General features: G+C 46.5%; 1 protein-coding gene across 3 annotated transcripts in view; it reads right to left on the bottom strand.

The window, feature by feature from the left end:
• Window positions 1-208: 208 nt before the first annotated feature.
• The window catches only part of zgc:66433 (uncharacterized protein LOC321250 homolog), a 37597-nt gene continuing 19227 nt past the window's right edge, over window positions 209-18578 (bottom strand). For 2 of the 3 annotated variants that reach the window (XM_061234706.1, XM_061234704.1), the window contains exons 3-12: window positions 17908-18076; window positions 16800-16932; window positions 14327-14485; window positions 12080-12127; window positions 7709-7867; window positions 7202-7319; window positions 5005-6933; window positions 3673-3806; window positions 2590-2623; window positions 209-2276 (exon numbers count right to left, since the gene is read on the bottom strand). In XM_061234706.1, coding sequence (XP_061090690.1) covers window positions 2110-2276; window positions 2590-2623; window positions 3673-3806; window positions 5005-6933; window positions 7202-7319; window positions 7709-7867; window positions 12080-12127; window positions 14327-14485; window positions 16800-16932; window positions 17908-18076 — 3050 coding nt within the window. In that variant the 3' untranslated portion in view covers window positions 209-2109. Of the gene's footprint in view, window positions 2277-2589; window positions 2624-3672; window positions 3807-5004; window positions 6934-7201; window positions 7320-7708; window positions 7868-12079; window positions 12128-14326; window positions 14486-16799; window positions 16933-17907; window positions 18077-18354; window positions 18493-18578 lie in introns of those variants that run through there. The other variant, XM_061234707.1, reaches the window with a different exon arrangement.

Raw genomic sequence — 18578 nt, 5'->3', positions numbered from 1 at the left:
ACAAACATGTAGCCTATTTGTATTTGACCCAGATCTGATTTAACATAGAATATGTCCATGGCTATGGTAGGCGGGGAAAACGTTATGTTATGTATTCTTACATTATTATTATTATTTAAATTCAAAGATACATTTGGAAACTATAATGGATTTGCAGCAAACAGTTAAGGTTAAGGAATAAACACACAAATAAACTTTGTTTAGCAAATAGTTTATCAAGAGTACAAAGTTTATTAAAATACAGTTAATTTCCCAGCCACACAGACTGTTGGATGGCATTTTTCAAATATTTTGACTCAAAGTCCTCATGCTTTCAGTGAAAAAAAAGAAAAGAATATGAACTTTAAATACAACACCGTTTGAAGAAACAATGAACCAAATTCTAAGAAGAAACTACAAGTAACTTGGCACGTGGTTTGATTTAGTACTGTAAAAACGGTCAGTGGAGACACTGCTTTTATTCAATTTGACAAATTTCCCAGTTATTTCGCTTTTCTATAAGAATTTACAGCCTTTCTCAGATTTTAAAAAATAAATCTTAGAAATGATGTGTCCCATTGAAGTTTTTACCGAAGAATACATGTGCTAGCTCTCTGTAATAAATTTCCAGGCAGTAGATCAGATATTCCATTTAAAAGTGGGAACAATTCCACAAATCCTCCAAAGCCTTTTTTTACTTTTTATTATCACAGACCTCCAGCTACATCTGCACAGTTCTTGTCAAACTGCAGAAGAAAATAAAAATAACATTTGCCCAGGTGACTAGTGCTGCACATATACGAAATGCAAGCATTATCATAACCTTACTTTGATATAATAATAATGACGATGATAATAATAATAATAATAATAATAATAATAATAATACATAGTATTAATATTTAATAGCATTATCATAGCTTGAAGTATAAACCATTATACATTTAATAGTTTAGTAGCAATTGCAGTAATTGCATCATCTTTATAACAACATATTTCTATTTGGGACAAACTGTCATGGCATGATGTAGAGCCAGAAGGACGATAAAAGAGTAAACACAGAGATTTAGTTATTTTCATCTTTTTACTGCATGTATTATATACAAGTCACAAATTTATTGTGTTTGCACTTTGGGAGGCAAAATACAAAAATAGAACGCAAAATACATAAAAAGTACACAAAAACATACATAAAAAGTACACAAAAAGTTCATAAAAAGAATAATAAATAGTAAGGGCCCTCCAGTAGCGCATAGTTTTCCCTGAAAATGAAGATCAAGGCAGCAACTGAGGAATGTCAGTCTGCGCACATGCAGAGGAGCGGACACCTGGGCTGGAATAAAAACAATCTCTGTAACCCTGCGTTAGCCCTGCGTTAAACCTGTGCTAACCCTGTGCTAGCCCTGCGATAAACCTGTGTTAACCCTGTGCTAGCCCTGCGTTAACCCTGTGCTAGCCCTGCGATAAACCTGTGTTAACCCTGCGTTAGGCCTGCGTAGCCCTGTGTTAACTCTGTGCTAGCCCTGCGACAAACCTGTGGTAACCCTGCGTTAGGCCTGCGCTAGCCCTGTGTTAACCCTGCGTTAGGCCTGCGCTAGCCCTGTGTTAACCCTGCGCTAACCCTGCGCTAATGCTGTGTTAACCCTGCATTAACGCTGCACTAACCCTGCGCTAACTCTGAATGGCTGATATCGTTTTAAGTCACGATCTCTCTATGGACCAGGGTTCACATTCTGTCTCATGCAGAAGCGTATGAGCGTTACTGTATAGAGTAAATAAGACAATAAGACATTTAAAAAGAGAACAAAAAACTCTATATGTGCAAATGTGTTCATGTTGGACAGTGGGAGTTTTGGGGAGGTGGGGTGGGGGGGATCACAGTGGAGAGTCCTGTGGGGGGTTCAGGGGGAGGTGGGGGAGAGGGGCACAGTGGACAGTCCTGTGGAGGTTTAGGGGGAGGTGGGGGAGAGGGGCACAGTGGACAGTCCTGTGGAGGTTCAGGGGGAGGTGGGGGAGAGGGGCACAGTGGACAGTCCTGTGGAGGTTCAGAGGGAGGTGGGGGAGAGGGGCACAGTGGACAGTCCTGTGGAGGTTCAGGGGGAGGTGGGAGGGCGGGGCCTGTGGGAAGGTTCACTGCACGATCTGGGGCATCTCGCTCCAGGCCTTGGCCTTCTTTTTGGCCAGGGCCAGCCAGGGGGGCTCGGCCTGGCCTGCCTGCCCAGGAGGGGAGTGTGCCAGGGCCCTCTTGCCCTCCTTCTCCCCGGCCGCGGGCTTGGAGATCTCCAGGGAACAGGACACTGAGGACACAGCGGGGGACCAGTCACTCTGTGCCAATAAGCTTATTCTACACTGAACTAGTGAAAAAATAACTGCACATGCCAGAAATGATAACAATAACAATGAACTTAAAGTAAGGTCAAATATACAACACAACAAATATTAAAAATAAAATATGAGTACAAAAAAAGAGGAGACTGAAAATAAAGACAAGACCATTTCTGGTACAGTCCACAAGGGGGCATACTGCTCATAGTGCATTTTGCAACAAAGAAACCGCATTCGTGATTATATGATTGTTGTGTGTGTGTTTGTAAGGGGAAAGGAATTTACCTGTAACAGGTGAGCTTGAAAGATTGGCTTCATCCTGTGAACAAGATTAATGACTAATCAATACCAGACCTCGGGGCTACCATTAAAACGACACAAAAATCCACATGATGCAGGATAGATTAACATTAGAGGATAGATCTCCCTGTGACTAGCACAGCCAAACTGTAGTGTTGGTGAGTGGCCAGCAGGTGTCAGGCCTGTTAGCAATAAGGTAGCACTGGAATTCCACTGGGCAAGCTTCAGACGAGACTGTATCTGAGTCAGTCTGACAAAGCCGGCCACTGCATTTCATTGAATTGAGTAATTTCTAAAAGCTTTCGAGACAGTATTTGAAAAATATATTTTTTTATATTTTACAAAACCCAAAGTTTCAGCAGCCCACAATAACTGCATCTAACTGGTAGAAGACTTTAGACATCTTCCTTGAACATGCATAAACACGTTTGAATCATCAAAATGAAATCTTTTAGTGAAGATTCTGCCCACTCCAAAACATTGTTTTCCAAATTTCCAACTGTACATAAACTTTAGACAGAACAAATAGGCTTTGTAAAATGACATGCAGAAAGTGAAACAGTATTTCATATCAATGTATATAGAGGGTTATTCATATTCTCCAGTCTCTATCATATTAATATTGAACATGTGGTTTAAATGGTTCGCGTTCGCCCTTGAGCTCCTGAAACTCAGATGCCAAAGGGATCAGCCCAGCAGGAGAAATGGGAGGTTTACCTTTGGGGCAGTGCCCAAAGGCTGAGTTTCACTGAGTTCAGAGATACTGCCCAGTTTCTACTTGATATCAGAAAGCAAACATGACCTTCCAACACTGCTTCCAAAACTGAGGATAGGGACTAATCTCTAATGGTTAGTGGAATATACATGAGAAAAAAACCTTGCTGTACATAACACGCTTTCTATCAACATTGACATTTGTTCAAGTAAGGTTCACATTTACACGCACAGCAGTTATGGCATAGGGGCAAACATTTTTTCTACATTTGCACATATGCTAGGCTGTGTTTTGATTCATTTGCTAGTTAATTGGATTTTGGGGTCAGAGGGTTTTGGGAAGGCTTGCGTTACCGTCTCGATGGAGCTTTTGCGGCCGGGCGTCTCCTCGATGGGGTTCTCCTGGAAGCTCTTCTGCTTCTGCTTGGCGACGGAGATCCAGCTGGGTGAGCTTGGCGGCTCTGCAGGCCCCCTACTGAGAGCTGAGTCTGAAAGCACAGGAGAGGATGTAGCACAGGCGTCTAATAATGCAGCTACTGGGATACACACACGCACACACTCAAAGACACACACAGACATACACACTCACACACACACACACACACACACACTCACTCACACACTCACATACACACACACACACACACACACACACACACACACACACTCAGACACACACACATACACACACACTCACACACACACACACACACACACACACACACACACACACACACACTCGAGCTCAGTCAGAAAGCACAGGAGAGGATGTAGCATCAGTGGTGGAGTTTAGAATTTTTGATTATACAACAATATAAGTGATTTTAAGCTCCCAAGTAAACAAGGTATTTTAAATTATGCTGAACAATGACATTGTTTAGGTTTCCAGTAGAATGTATTGATTAATATGTCAAGAGCAGAAAAACATTGAGAATACAGCACATGGCCAAAGGAAAAAAAAGAGTTTGTTGTGGTCAGGACATTCAATTTAATAGTGGCTGCTCAGCCAATCGAAGATGCAGGCAGTTCCACGTTTGAAGGTGTATTTGTAGAGAACTATTTGTAGGGAAGTGAGATAACACAGACTCTTTAGATTTGGGGTGTTGTGGATTTAAGACCGTAACTGGTGAACCAGATAGTTGAACGCAAGTATCAGCAATACTAATATGCATAATGGTTATGGTATCATGCACCCACAGGATCAATAAATATTTCCAGTAAGTGCTCAGAGAATTGATCTCTTTCCTAGCATTCAGCAACAGGCCTTCAGAGAGCGCTGAAGTCATTTTAACATCCGGCTGACCATGTGACGCAAACAGGCTCATAGACGGGTTTAATTATGTGCCATTACACTGGAATGAGGTCACAGGGTTTACTGCTTCCCACAGACACATATAGACACAGCTCTTTGCTCACAAAAAAACATGGCTCTCTATATAAAACTAAGAGAAGGAATGGCTGGGATTAAATCAACACTTGTTCCTACTTTTTAAGAACAATGAAAGAAGAAAAGTTATGATTTTTCCATAAAAAACAGAGTTTGATAAGTTCAAAGTTAAGGACAAATGGTTATTGAATACAGGCCAGTGTTGTTTTCCGTAATCATAGGTCTGCCTTTTAAGTAGATATGAGCTGTACTATGTGCCATCCGTTTTTATAAACAGTAATTAAGTCGGAGGCCAGTACCTGATGTTTTCCTGAGCTTGGCAGTACTGCTGTCTTCCAGCGGGTCAGGCTTTTTCGGCAGGGCAGGCTTGGCGCTGGGGGCCCCGGATTGGGGGCGTCTGATTGGTTCCTCCAGCTCCGCAGGAGTCCCGGTCGTGGGGGAATCCCCGGATCCTTCAGAACCGTAGCGGAGCAGGACCGTGGTCTTCCTCAGCTTGACCCCGAACGGGTTTTCAGCCCCGGCCGGGTCCTGAGCAGGGGGCTGTCTGACGGAGGAGAGGGCCGTGGGGCTCTGGGGCGGGGCGGGAGAGACCTCTGGCTCAGGGGCCGTTTCGGAGGGGGCCTCTTGGAAGGCCTCGGGCTTCACGGGCGAGGGCAACGAGGGCTCTTTGGGCGAGCCGCCCGAGAGGGACCGCTGCCAGGCAGGCGCGATGGTGAACCTGACCTTACTGGGCTCCGCAGAGTCTGCCACATTCCCATCATCCTCGGGAGGGCTTGGGCCACTGCTGAGTTCCTCTGCGATGTCAGCACTACGGATAGAGCGGTCTGCTGGTGTGCTTGGTTCCTCGCTGCAGGGGGAGATGGCTACCCCGATTGGCTGGGGTGGGGAGGTGTCCTCTCCGAACTCTGCAGGAAACAGCTCTGTGACGATCTCTGACCTTTCCACGCTTCCTGTATGGGAGTAAGACCAACTTTCTGACAGAATGTCCTGGGCATCGTCCTCTCCGGAGTCCAGTTCTCCAGAGTCAAGTTCGGGCCCTGCCTCCATACTCTCCTCTGGGTCTTCAGGCTCCTGGATCTCTGTAGCCACCTCCACTTTCAGATCCTCTACGCCTTCCTCATCATCATCCTCTTCTGGCTCCCCCTCAGGGTCTGCTGGGGCCTCTGGAGCCAACTCCCCTCCCACTACTACTCCCCCCACCTCTTCTTTCACCTCAGTTTCCTCCTCCTCCTCCTCTTCTTCCTCCTGCTGCTGCATTACCTCCTTCTCGATTACCACCTCATCCTCCTCTATTGCCTCTTTCTCCACCTCCATGACCACTTTTTCCTCCTCCACTTCCTCCTCTACTGCCTCCTCCATTACTAACTCTTTCTCCTCCACCTCCTCTAGATGAGCTTCCTCCATTATTGCATCTCCCTCCTCCACCTCCTCAACAAGAGCCTCCTCCATAACTGCTTCTTGTTTCTCCTCCACCACCTCAACCACTGCCTCCTGCTCCTCCTGCGCCATCACCTCCTCTTGTTCCATCACCTCCTCTTGTTCCATCACCTCGTCCTCCACAGCTTGTTCCTGTTCTTCTGCTTCCTCTGGATCATCAGCAGGAAGCTCAGGTTCTTTTACACAGAGACCTTCAGCGGGGCCCTCTTCCTCTTCAGCCTCCTCATCCTCACCCTCGTCCGATTCCACGCGCTCCTCTCCGTCAGCCTGCTGTTCGTCTTCATCACGAGAAGCAAGGCCGCAGCTCATGTCGATGCCAGGGGGGAGAACACCCTCCTCTTCCTCATCGTGTTCCTGCTGTTCAGCAGGTGAGGAGGAAGGCTCGTCTGTGGGATCGTCCAGCGGGTTGTCAACAGGCGAGCCTTCGTCCTGGACCTCGCTGACCTGCAGCTCCTGGGCCTCTGGCTTCAGCACGAACGCGGAGGTCAAAGGGCACTCCAGTGAGCTCAGAACCTCCTGGAGCAGGGAGCCTGTCTCCTCAGGCGGGACCTCGTCTTCAGAATCCGTGTCTGCGGGGTCCAGGGCAGGCTCTACAGCTGGGAGAGACTTCTCCCCGTCCAATTCAGCCTCAGAGGAGGAAGAGGAACCATCCTCGCCCTTGTGCTCTGCCTCAGCAGGCTCTTCTGGAGCTGCTGAATCCTCCTCCATCCTCTCCGAAGCTGGTCTGGCCTTGGCAGAAACTTCAGCCTCAGAATCTTCCCCGCCACCGTCTGTCTCAGTCATCACCACATCTGAAACCCAACCATCCACACCGGTAAGAAAGTCACCATTTTACCACCATCGACAGCCTCATCGCAAGTCTGAACAAAAGGCAAGTCACCTCAAAGTTCCCCTGCATTCTTTCAACTGATAAAGCTGAAGTCATATATTTATCTATGCACTATGTCATTTACACAGTTAAAGTCTCCAGTAAAAGGTATGGTGGATAACATTTTTTTTATCTGTAACATGACTCCATGTTGAATTATTGGAGATAAAGCTGAAACCATAATCCAGTACCTTTATTTTCCTCCTCTGCAGACGGCTCCGTTATGACTGCACTCGAGGGCTCTTTCTCCACTCTGAGAGGAACTCTCCCACTCAAAATCTTCACCTTGCTGCTGTCGACTGTCTCCCTCTGAAACAGAACATTACCCACTTTTCAAACTATTAACCTGCATGACTGATACAGCTTTACACCAAACCCTGGTATTTATTGCCAATGGAATACTAAAGCCCTCTCCAGTCAAATTTCTGTATCGGTGTAATGCGTTTTAAATCACACGAGTGGCCCCTGAGGTGCTGCAATTTAAAATACGCAGAGAGAAGTAGCATGAAGTCAAACACGTACAGATCAGCGGGACTTGTGAAGCACAAACAGATGAGCTAAAGAGCCGCTACACTGAGGACGCTGGCCTGAGGACAGCGCGGTGAGGTTGGGCAGGTCTCTGCCGTGTGACTGCCGTCTGCGGAGTGGCTAGTTTTGGAGGGCCTCTCGTTTTTGGGTCGGGGGGACCGGGCTCTTACGCTGGCAGGCTTCCGTTTGGCGCAGGCCCGCTGCTTGACGGCGATGCGGTGCCGGGCGGCAGAGTTGTTCAGGCAGGCGGTGAAGTTGGCGGGTTCACTGAAGTCCTGCGGGAGGGAGACCAGTGGACTGACCGGTCTGGACGAGGCCTCCAGGGACATCTACACGCACAGACAGCCAGAGTTTCACAACAGAATATCCAGCTTCACGCAAACAACGCTTCACTCTCACAACAGCCAGACAAGGCTTCACATTACATTATTGGCATTTGGCAGATGGTCTTATCCAGACCGACGTACAGTTGATTAGACTAAGCAGGAGACAATCCTCCCCTGGAGCAATGCAGGGTTAAGGGCCTTGCTCAAGGGCCCAACGGCTGTGCGGATCTTATTGTGGCTACACCGGGATTAGAACCACCAACCTTGCGTCTCCCAGTCATTTACCTTAACCATTACGCTACAGGCCGCCACTTCACTTAACTAAAGATGTAGAAATGCCACATGCTGCACCTTGGGATCATTTCCTTGTATTTTATCATATTCAGAATTACACGTGAAAAGGTGAACAGTGACTTGTTCTGTTTATTCTTTTTATCCATGCATTTACTTGTCTATTTCATTCAACTGTCAGTGATGAAAGAAAACTAAATATACAAAAAAAGCAGTCAAGTTTGTTTCCACGGTACCAAATTATTTTGATCCACAGACTTGAGTGTTTTAGTAATTACGCATTTTCAGACATGTACATAAAAAGATCGGAAACCCAATAAACACAAGGAAAGTGGTTTGTTGGACATACAAATCACCTAGTCAATAAGGAATTGAAAAAGATTAAAAATTAAAAATATTTTTCATTGTCAAAACGATTATTATCTCGAGGCAGCTGGAAGTGAATGTACTACTCAGTCCAGATATGTGTTGAATGAGTGACACAGCTTTATCTCCCCCCGGAGAATGACCCTTTCACGCCGTTTACTCCACAAGAATCCTCTTAAGGCTGATCTGGGAAATGTTTCAACTGCTCACAGGCACATAAATTCCTTGAATAGTTTTCCTTCTTTAACATGTGTGATGAAGGAAAAAACAAGTCACGGAAGAACACTCAGCTGGACAAACAGACCATTAAGGGCAGACCTATTGTGACCTTTTGCCACTCTAGCGCTGTCTAAAAATACCACCTCTCTTTGAAGTCTTTGTGCTACATCCTTGTATTTTTCACTTTGTCCACGTTGACATTAGTCACACAGATAAGGCAACACAGCCTCTTCTTGCCATCTACACAAATACTTCCTGGCTATTCGCTGTAAACAAAATTGATCTGCGAAGCAAATTCCTGGAATACCATACCATACATTATTGTTTTACACCAACAAGCTGTGAATGAGATAAACTCTCGAGTACATGGGTGTTTAGCATTAGCATTACTGCTAACATCTCAGACAATGGAACAGGCAAGATTTCAACTGAACTCAGTGAGGTGGTTACAACTGGACCATCTTCTGCACTCCTGCAGGGGCCAGGTTCAGCTTCACATGCATAAGGTGTAAGTAAGCCTGTTTCCAGGGGAGGGGCATATCACTGAAAACACCAGTAAAACATCGATGTGTAAAATATCTAGGCATTTTCAGTGGTCTTTGCAGTGTACAGGGGCGGCCTGTAGCGTAGTGGTTAGGGTAAAGGACTGGGACACGTAAGGTCGGTGGTTCTAATCCCGGTGTAGCCACAATAAGATCCGCACAGCCGTTGGGCCCTTGAGCAAGGCCCTTAACCCTGCATTGCTCCAGGGGGGGATTGTCTCCTGCTTAGTCTAATCAACTGTACGTCGCTCTTGTCTGCCAAATGCCAATAATGTAATGTAATGTAATGTACACTCAAACAGTACAGGACAATGGGGCTTTCAGAAATCTGTCCTGAGGAAGAGCTGGAAAGACTGCATCTGAGATTAAGTGGATGAGGGGAACACTGTCTCTGGTTTTAAAGTTGGAAATAATGCTGCCTTTTTATAGAGTGCAAAACACTCTCCGTCTCTGCTACAGCTGAGGTTCAGCCAGAGGGGAGCTGTAAATGTTGGAGAAATGCAGCTGACCCCAATTTTGAGTGGGGTCTGTGTGTGTATGTGTATGTGTGTGTGTGTCTGTGTGTGCGCGTGTGTATGTGTGTGTGTGTGTGTGTCTGTTGCATGTTTGTGTGTTTGTATGTGTCTGTATGGTTGTGTCTGTTGTGTGTACGTGTGTTAGTATGTGCTTGTGTGTTGTGTGTACACCAGTGTGTGTGTATCCATCACAGTGTGTACACTTGTTAGAGCACATGTGTGCATGTGTACGTGTTTGTGTACACCTGCTTGTGTGCTTGTGTCATTGTATGTGCAGGCATATCTGAATCTTCCTCCCTGGGTCTATATTAGCCGATTGCATGGCGGTGGTTTCTTTCCCTGGAAGCCAGCAGCTGGTAGTCATAGCAGGCCTACTCCCACAGGGTCTGACTGGATTCCCATCCAGCAGTGACACGCAGGAGATCTCCACCCCGTAAGCCTCCCGCAACGCATCACGAAAAGGGCCGCAGCGTTTGTCTGAGACACTCAATCAGAGCCCAGGGCTGGGGGGAGACTGTCAGTTATCCCCCCTCGGCCCTCAAGCATTCCGCTAACAATATCAGCGGCTTTTCAGAGGATCCCAGAAGAGTCCCGTTTTCACATCTGTAATTCTTCAGATATTTAATCATGCCTCATGACATTTCCCCCTGCCAGTAGCCACCAGGAGCGCAATCGAAATGCACATTTGTTTTCAGCGGTGGCTAAATTAGATAATGTTATTTACGAGCAGAGAGAAATTCACAGGCCTTGCACATGCTCACAGGCAAGGTTCTTTAATCTTTTTTGTTTTTGCCTTGCTGTTGCCTTGCCATGATACAAAAGCAGAAACAAAATGGCAGCCACCCTCACTCCTAATTTCTCTCTTGTGACAGCTGCTCCCTCCCCCCCAAATTAGTTGCAAGCTGCTTTAGTGGCTCCAGAGACCGTGGCTTCGGAAGAGTGTTTACTGGGTATTACCAAGCATTTATACTTGGGCCCTGTTTACCTGCCACACACATCAGAGTAAACTCTTTCCTGGGGTCCATTTTACAGGACTTAAGACTGAAATTTCCCCACCGTACAATCTCCCCATGCTACCTTCATAACAGATAGATAATTATTACTGTATGTACATAAAAGTGCCGTTTTGTAAACTGTATGCTCAGAACAGACATTAAAAATGTTATTTAATGACTGACTAGGTGACTTGATGTATTTCACTGCGCCTTGGAGCACCATAGAAGAAGCTTATATACAGGTGAACACAGCTTGTGTATTTTGTATGTGTGTGTGTGTGTGTGTGTGGATAGTGTGTGAGTTTGTGGATATGTGTGTGTGTGCATGTATGTTTGAGTATGTGTGTGTGTGTGTGTGTGGGCATGTGTGTGCTTGAGTGTGTATATGTATGTGTGTGTTTATGTGTATGTGTGTGTGTATATGTGTGTGTGTGTGTGCATGTGTGATTGTGTGTGTGTGCATGTGTGATTGTGTGTGTGTGTATGTGTGTGTATGTGTGTGTGAGTGTGTGTATGTGTGTGTGTGTGTGTGTGTATGTGTGTGTGTGTGCATGTGTGATTGTGTGTGTGTGTATGTGTGTGTGAGTGTGTGTGAGTATGTGTGTGTTTGTGTGTGTATATGTACGTGAGCGGTTTATGTGTGTGTGTGTGCGTATGCGTGTGTGCATGTGTGATTGTGTGTTTACATGGTACCATCTGTGCTCTGTATATGTGGCTCAGTAATGAGGCCTAGAAAGGCTCTTGTCTCGAGTCAATCAGTAGAATTCTGGGGCTGGACTTATGGATCCATAATTATCTTTCATCTCCTGGGGTGTGTCTGCTATCGAACACAGATGTACTACACAATCATCCATGTACCTCTGGGGAATGATTTGGTTGAATTCTGTTCGCAGAAGCACCTACCCCCACCACACGCACTCTGCAGACTGCAGAGTGACTGCAGCGCGTCACAGTCGTACCCAAATGAAACGGAACAGCTTGCAAATGTCAACGTTTCGTAAGCTTTCAGCTGATCCATTAGACGGAGCGCGGCAGACGAAGCGTTTAAACAAATAAAACAAACGGGTGGGGAAGCCGTCCTTCAACAGACTATCAATTCAAATTTCGACTGTCATTCCTCACAGAGGAAGGACGTGCGCAGGGCAGGGCGGGCGCGCCGTTCGTTTGTCCCGAAATGGAATGTAACTCCGGCCCGTGGTCCAAAATGCTCCCGGGCGGCGTTCCCTACGGACACGCCTCTCTGTGTGCGCACGGGGTGTCGAGGGCGGGGGGGACACACTCTCTCACCTGCTCGTCCTCGCTGTCAGACCCCTCCAGGCTCAGTGAACTCGATCTCTGGACCAGGTTAGAAGGCAGAGGGGGGGGGGTGGGGGGGGGGGGTGGGGACATTTCACAATTTAATATTTCACAAGAACAGAGGGAGGAGAGGAAAGTGAATAATGTCAACGAGGTCTGCACTTCAACATTTTGCTGCTGAGCTAACTGGCCAAACATTGACACTAAAGAAAAAAACTTTTCCTTTTTTGCTGTAAAGTTCACTAATCTGATGCTTGCTACATTGCTGGTGTGATAAGGCAGGGAAGGGGTTGTATGTAATGTGGAGTAGATAAGATATTTTCACTGAGAGGGTACACTTGGTAGACCTGCTACATTTATTTCTCACCCTCTCTATTCCTAACTCCTGATCACACAGCAACACCTACAAAAATGGTCATTAAATGACTCCCTTGTGGCTATCAAAGAGTGTCCCTGTTACCTGCTAGTCAGGTAGACCACATTTCCCTACACTTCCCTACACAATTTTAACTGTCTGTGCCTCAGGTGCACAGTTTAAATACTTTCCATGTAATAACAGCATGCAGTGAACACTGGGGGTCAATGCAGCTGCATTCGTCTGGCTTAAGCTTAACCAGGCCTGCTTGTACAGGCCTCGCCTCTTCCAAAATAGCCCCTCCTCCACTCCCCAGTCCTCCATAAACCTGACCCTGAACTCTTTCTTACAACACGTCTGTAGCTACATGGAAAAATGTGATCACCATGGAGATTTTTCCTAGGTATTAAATCAACATACTTATGCAGAAGAACCTCAGAAATTCCATTAAAATGGCTGCAACGTCAACCGTAAAACACTGAGTCCGCCTCGCTAGCTTCAGCCAGCAGAGTGTTGACATATTCCTACCAAGGCCACCACTCAGGCAACACACGATTCAAGCCTCTTTTCCTGGTAGGGACACTACACTCTGTTCAAGTCAATTCCCTCACTATCCTACTATCTCCCTTTTGTTGGAGGATGTCACTTCCTGGGTCCTCCCGCTAGAAAATATCTCCTTCCTGCAGGGCCTGCAACTGGCAGGAAACCACAAAATGGAGGGCAGCCAGTTGGACCTTTAGAAAATGAACTGCCTAGATGTCGTCTAGAAGCTCAAACAACAGGCAGTGATGGCAGAATAATTCTCCGCGTGCAAGGCCTAAGATCCCTGTGCAGCTCACACACGGAATTGGACACATATTTTAACCCCTAAGCACTGTAGGCAACGTTCCCAGAGTCTGTCTGTAACACTGCCAAGACATTGATACCAAGTCTCAACAGTGCTATGGTACCTCCAAACAGTATAACGCACTAAAGGGAGAGAATTATATTTGAAATTATATCAACCTGAGCCTGTTTTTCATTATAGCATTGGTAGTTAGCAGAGGGAAGGATTCATACTATTCCTAATACTGACTCCTATTTCTTCTTTGCTCTTGTTACGCGGAAAACCACAAAGAGCTCCTTTTCTTGTGATCTGATCGGCAAATTAGCGAGCCTACTCAGCATGGGGTCTGCTGTCTTTATGCAAGTGAAAGAACTGAGATAGAAATCCCCCAGCCCCTTACATGACAATATAAGTGTTACTTTAAGGGCGAAGCGGGCATCCTGCCCTACCTTTGTGCTCACTGGGAACCCACAATCTCCCAACCCAAAAGGCATAACATTCAGATAAGCTGCTGCTTCAGTCCTCACAGCAGTAAGCCAGAATCAGAATTAGCCTAGCAGCGGCACAATAGTAAGCCAACATTAGCATTAGCATTAGCCTAGCAGCAGCACAACAGTAAGCACGCATTAGCATTAGCCTAGCAGCAGCACAACAGTAAGCACGCATTAGCATTAGCCTAGCAGCAGCACGGCAGAGCATGAAACACAACGCGAGCCGTAAGGTAGACTGACACTGCGAGATGTGGGGCGGATACCAGATTTACCTTGGGAGAATGTGTGTATTTGGGTGAGGGCGTATGTATCGATTGAAGATGTGTATGTGTGTGTGTGTGAGTGTGTGTGAGAGTGTGTGAGTGTGTGTGTGTGTGTGAGGGTGCACGTGTGGGGAGGGATGGCACAGAGTGGTTGGCTGTGTGTTTGGGTGGGCAGAGGATCGAGAGGATAGTGTATGCTACTTTGGGGTTGTTTGTGTAGGAGGGTGTCAGGCTGAGGGGCTGTTGGGGGTTGTTTGTGTTGGAGGGGGTCAGGCCGGGGGACGGTGGTGACAGAGGCCTTACCCCCTGGGTGGAGGCTGTCAGGACGGTGTGCAGGGTGGACATGTCGGGGGGGCTGCAGGGCAGGCCGTCGTCCTCGGAGAGTGCCCCGGCGTCGTCCCCCTTCTTCCCACAGAGCAGAGATGGGGGAGAGCCCAGCCTGATGGCCTGCTTCAGCTGCATCTGCAGGGAGACAGGGGGAGTGTTTCAGCAGGACCCCGCACACACACACACACACACACACACACACTCACACATACACACACACACTCACACACACACTCACTCACACACACACACGCACACACGCACACACACACACACACACACTCACTCACTCACTCACTCACTCACTCACTCACTCACTCACTCACTCACTCACTCACTCACTCACTCACTCACTCACACACACATACACACATACACACACACACACTCACACACTCACACACAAACATACACACACACACTCACACACACACACATACTCACACACACATACACACATACACACACACGCATGTACACACACGCACCCTCACACACTCACACACACACACACAAACATACACACACACACTCACACACACACACATACTCACACACACATGTACACACACGCACCCTCACACACTCACACACACTCACACTCACACACACATACACACACACGCATGTACGCACACGCACACGCATACTCACAGACTCACACACTCACATGCACACACACACTCACACAAACATACACACACACACTCACACAAACATACACACACACACACTCACACAGACTCACACACACATACACACATACACACACACGCATGTACACACACGCACACTCACACACTCACACTCACACACACACATACACACACACGCATGTACACACACGCACACTCACACACTCACACACACACTCACACACTCACACACTCACACACTCACACACACACATGCACACACACACACTCACGCAAACATACACACACACACACTCGCACAAACATACACACACATACACACACACACTCACACAAACACACACACATACACACACACTCACACTCACACAAACATACACACACACGTACACACACATACACACACACGCACACACACACATGTACACAAACACAAACACACAGAAAAAACATGCATACGCACACACACACACACAAGCACATACACACAGTGTTTGGGGGGACCCCACACAGACTCCCCAACAGGTGGTCCTACAGGCCACATCGCCAGCTCCATTCAACCACAGCAGGGTCCTGCACCCCTGGTCCTGGAGAGACACTTTTGTCAGCCTGCACTTAATCAATCAATTAGAGGAGTTGATTGTACAGTTAACTCACTTCACCTAGTTACTTGTTTTGGGTGCTGATTTTAAGGTGAAAAGAAAAACCAGCAGAGCTTGTGGCCCTCCAGGGCCAGAGTTGCAGACTCAGATGCAGTATTTGTCTCGTACATTCATCTATAGTCTTCCTGTCTGAAATAGTTCAGTCAATTCAATTATATTATTCCTGCATGCCAGACCCTCTTCCTGCTTGTCTCATAACACAAGTATGTATCCTTGTACATTGTAGTTGTTATGGGGAGAAGAGCTATGATTTACAGAGAGAAAAAAAAACTAAGATGCTTAAGGACATGACCAAGAGTTCAGGAAATACCAAACATGCTGTAACCTGAGCACAGACAGGGCTGCGATCTGACGCAAGGCTTGTGGAAATGTACAAAATGGACCCTCCTTAACCATTTGAAGAGTTGGTGTTTTTGGAATGTGTTCTAGAACTCCAATGTTTTCCATTGCCAGCAGAGATTGTGACATCAGCATTAGAATGTTCAGTTAAGAACATTCTAATCACATATTTGTGTCGTTACACCTTTAAGGCTTAACGGAGTAACGTGAGCCAACCCAATAAACTCTGGAAAGATCCGTATCCTCCCATTATGATCCCGCTCGGAAAGAGGGATCAGCCCGGCGGAACATTCCCCTCCTCAAATGAACCGAATGTGCTCTGACAACAGCGTGCAGGGCGCCTCTCCCACAGAGTCATGCAGGAGTCCCGTTAGCACCTCGTCTACGCTCCTGTTATTGTTGGAGCTGGGAAACGTGTCTTTACAGGACGGGCCAGACCATCGGTATGCTGCGGGGAACCTGCCTCGGATGGGACAGGGCCCGCTGTGGCCCCTCCCCCCCCCCACATCTCTGCACAGGATCTTACGATTGGCTCCTCCTGTGGGGGGCGGACCAGCAGACGCAGGCTGGGACAGCAGGGGCCCTCTAGGCATACATCTGTGTCTGTGGGCTTACGACTGAGCTGCTTACTTCCCACCCAGTGCTCGCGGTACCAGGGAGGTAATGCTGATTATCTCACTCTCTCCCCGCTGCGTTACGCCTGAGCTCTTGTAGCAAATACCCGCGGCGCGTGTCGAAATGCATAACCCCCCCTCACCCCCCTTCACCCCCCCGACGCCCAGGGACTGTTACCTGCAGAGACTTCACCTTCCCGTGAAGGCTGTCCTGAGAGGACGCCAGGCCCTCGTTGGCTTCCGACGAGTGCGAATCAGAGACGAAGACGCTGTCATGTGACATGGCCTTGTTCCCCATGTTAACGTTCGAACTTTGAAGGGGAGGAAAGGAAAGAGACATTCTAAAATGCTGAAAGAAATGTACAAATCCCAAGTGCACTGCAGCAAGCTGGAGTGAACTGAAATGCTCTTATTATCTTACCATCAGTGTGGCTTTTATGATATAACACCGGTTGAATCCTAGAGACATTATGAGTCAATGCCAAAAGAAGAAGTCACAAAAGTGAATCACATTCAGCAAGAAGCAGTATGCCTAATGAGTGGAAATTCACTTACATCTAATATATCAAAAACTCGACGAGTATGTGGAAGGCAGAAGATTAATTCCCTGAAGTGTACATCCTATTAGGAGAAAAATGTGCCTTTGCCATGCACAATAGATGCCTTCAGTGAAAGTAATTGAATCATTGTTTTTACTCTGTATTCTGAGAGGGGCTTTAATGGTTTACATGTTGGAAGTCAAATAAACCTCTCTGTCCTGAAATTTCCACACCACTTCAGCAATCCGCTTGATAGGCTCATCCTGACTTGCACATATTATTAACGTAAAAGTCCATATGAATGCCACCAGAGGAGACCCAACCACATGCGCATGTTGGAAATCTCTGATGTGATGGTTCCTTAGACTAGGAACAGTTGTTAACCCTTTGAAGTGTAGGTTTTCCATTGAAATTCAAATACCAAATTGTGATTGTTACATCAGCATAATAATGTTCTGTTCATATTCGTGATTAGAATGTTCAGATAAGAAAATTATAAACACAAACCAGTTCAGAACATTCTCATCACATATTTGTGATTAGAATGTTCTTAAATGGACATTCTAATCACAAACCAGTTAAGAACATTCTAATCACATAATTGTGATTAGAATGTCCAGTTAAGAACATTCTAATCACATATTTGTGACCTCACAACTTAAAGGGATACAAGCAAGCAGGAGCCAGAGGTGACTGCTCTGCCGACATACTGGAGTATAGATATGGTCACTGCACATGTGGTCTTACCCAGAGTCCTGGTCTGCATGGGACTGGGTGGGCGTGGCCTCGGGGCCGTTAACATTGTCGCTGGATTGGCTGGATTTCAGAGGGCTCTCCCCAGTTGGGGCAGGAGCTTCTTTTCTCTTCTTCTTCACAAAAAAGTTCTTGAATGTCTGAAATTTGGACTTCTTCTTTCCTAAAAAAAACAAAAAGTGTTTAATAATCCTTGTGCCTAAATTTTCATTTGATTGAACCCAGTAAGATTTCCACTGCTCATTTATAAGCATAAGAACATTTCCAAATTATCACATTATTAACCATTTGAAAAGTAGTTGTTTTGGAAGGTCAGTGTTGTAGAACTCAATTGCTTTCAATTACCAGTAGCGATTGTTACATTCAGTTAAGAACATATCACATATTTGAGATCTTAGGAATAATGGCTTCAGATAACAGCTCATAACAACACATACTTACTACAAATTGGGCTAATCATAATGTTAACCTAGCCAGGCAGAAATGAGAGGGGCAAAGAATCAGGCAGCTTCAATCAGCCAGCAGTATATCCTGTTCTGAAGCACGGTATCACTCTTCGCCCACACACATCCAGCTACTAACTGACCGAGAGCCGATCTCCTTATATGGAAACAGAACTCCACCCATGATACCGTACCGCACTGTAATGCAACACAGCAGGGGCT

Source organism: Conger conger, chromosome 3, assembly GCF_963514075.1.
Source record: "Conger conger chromosome 3, fConCon1.1, whole genome shotgun sequence".
Lineage (NCBI taxonomy): Eukaryota > Metazoa > Chordata > Actinopteri > Anguilliformes > Congridae > Conger > Conger conger.
The sequence above is the reverse complement of the archived record's forward strand: the minus strand, read 5'-3'. Positions and strand labels throughout refer to the sequence as shown.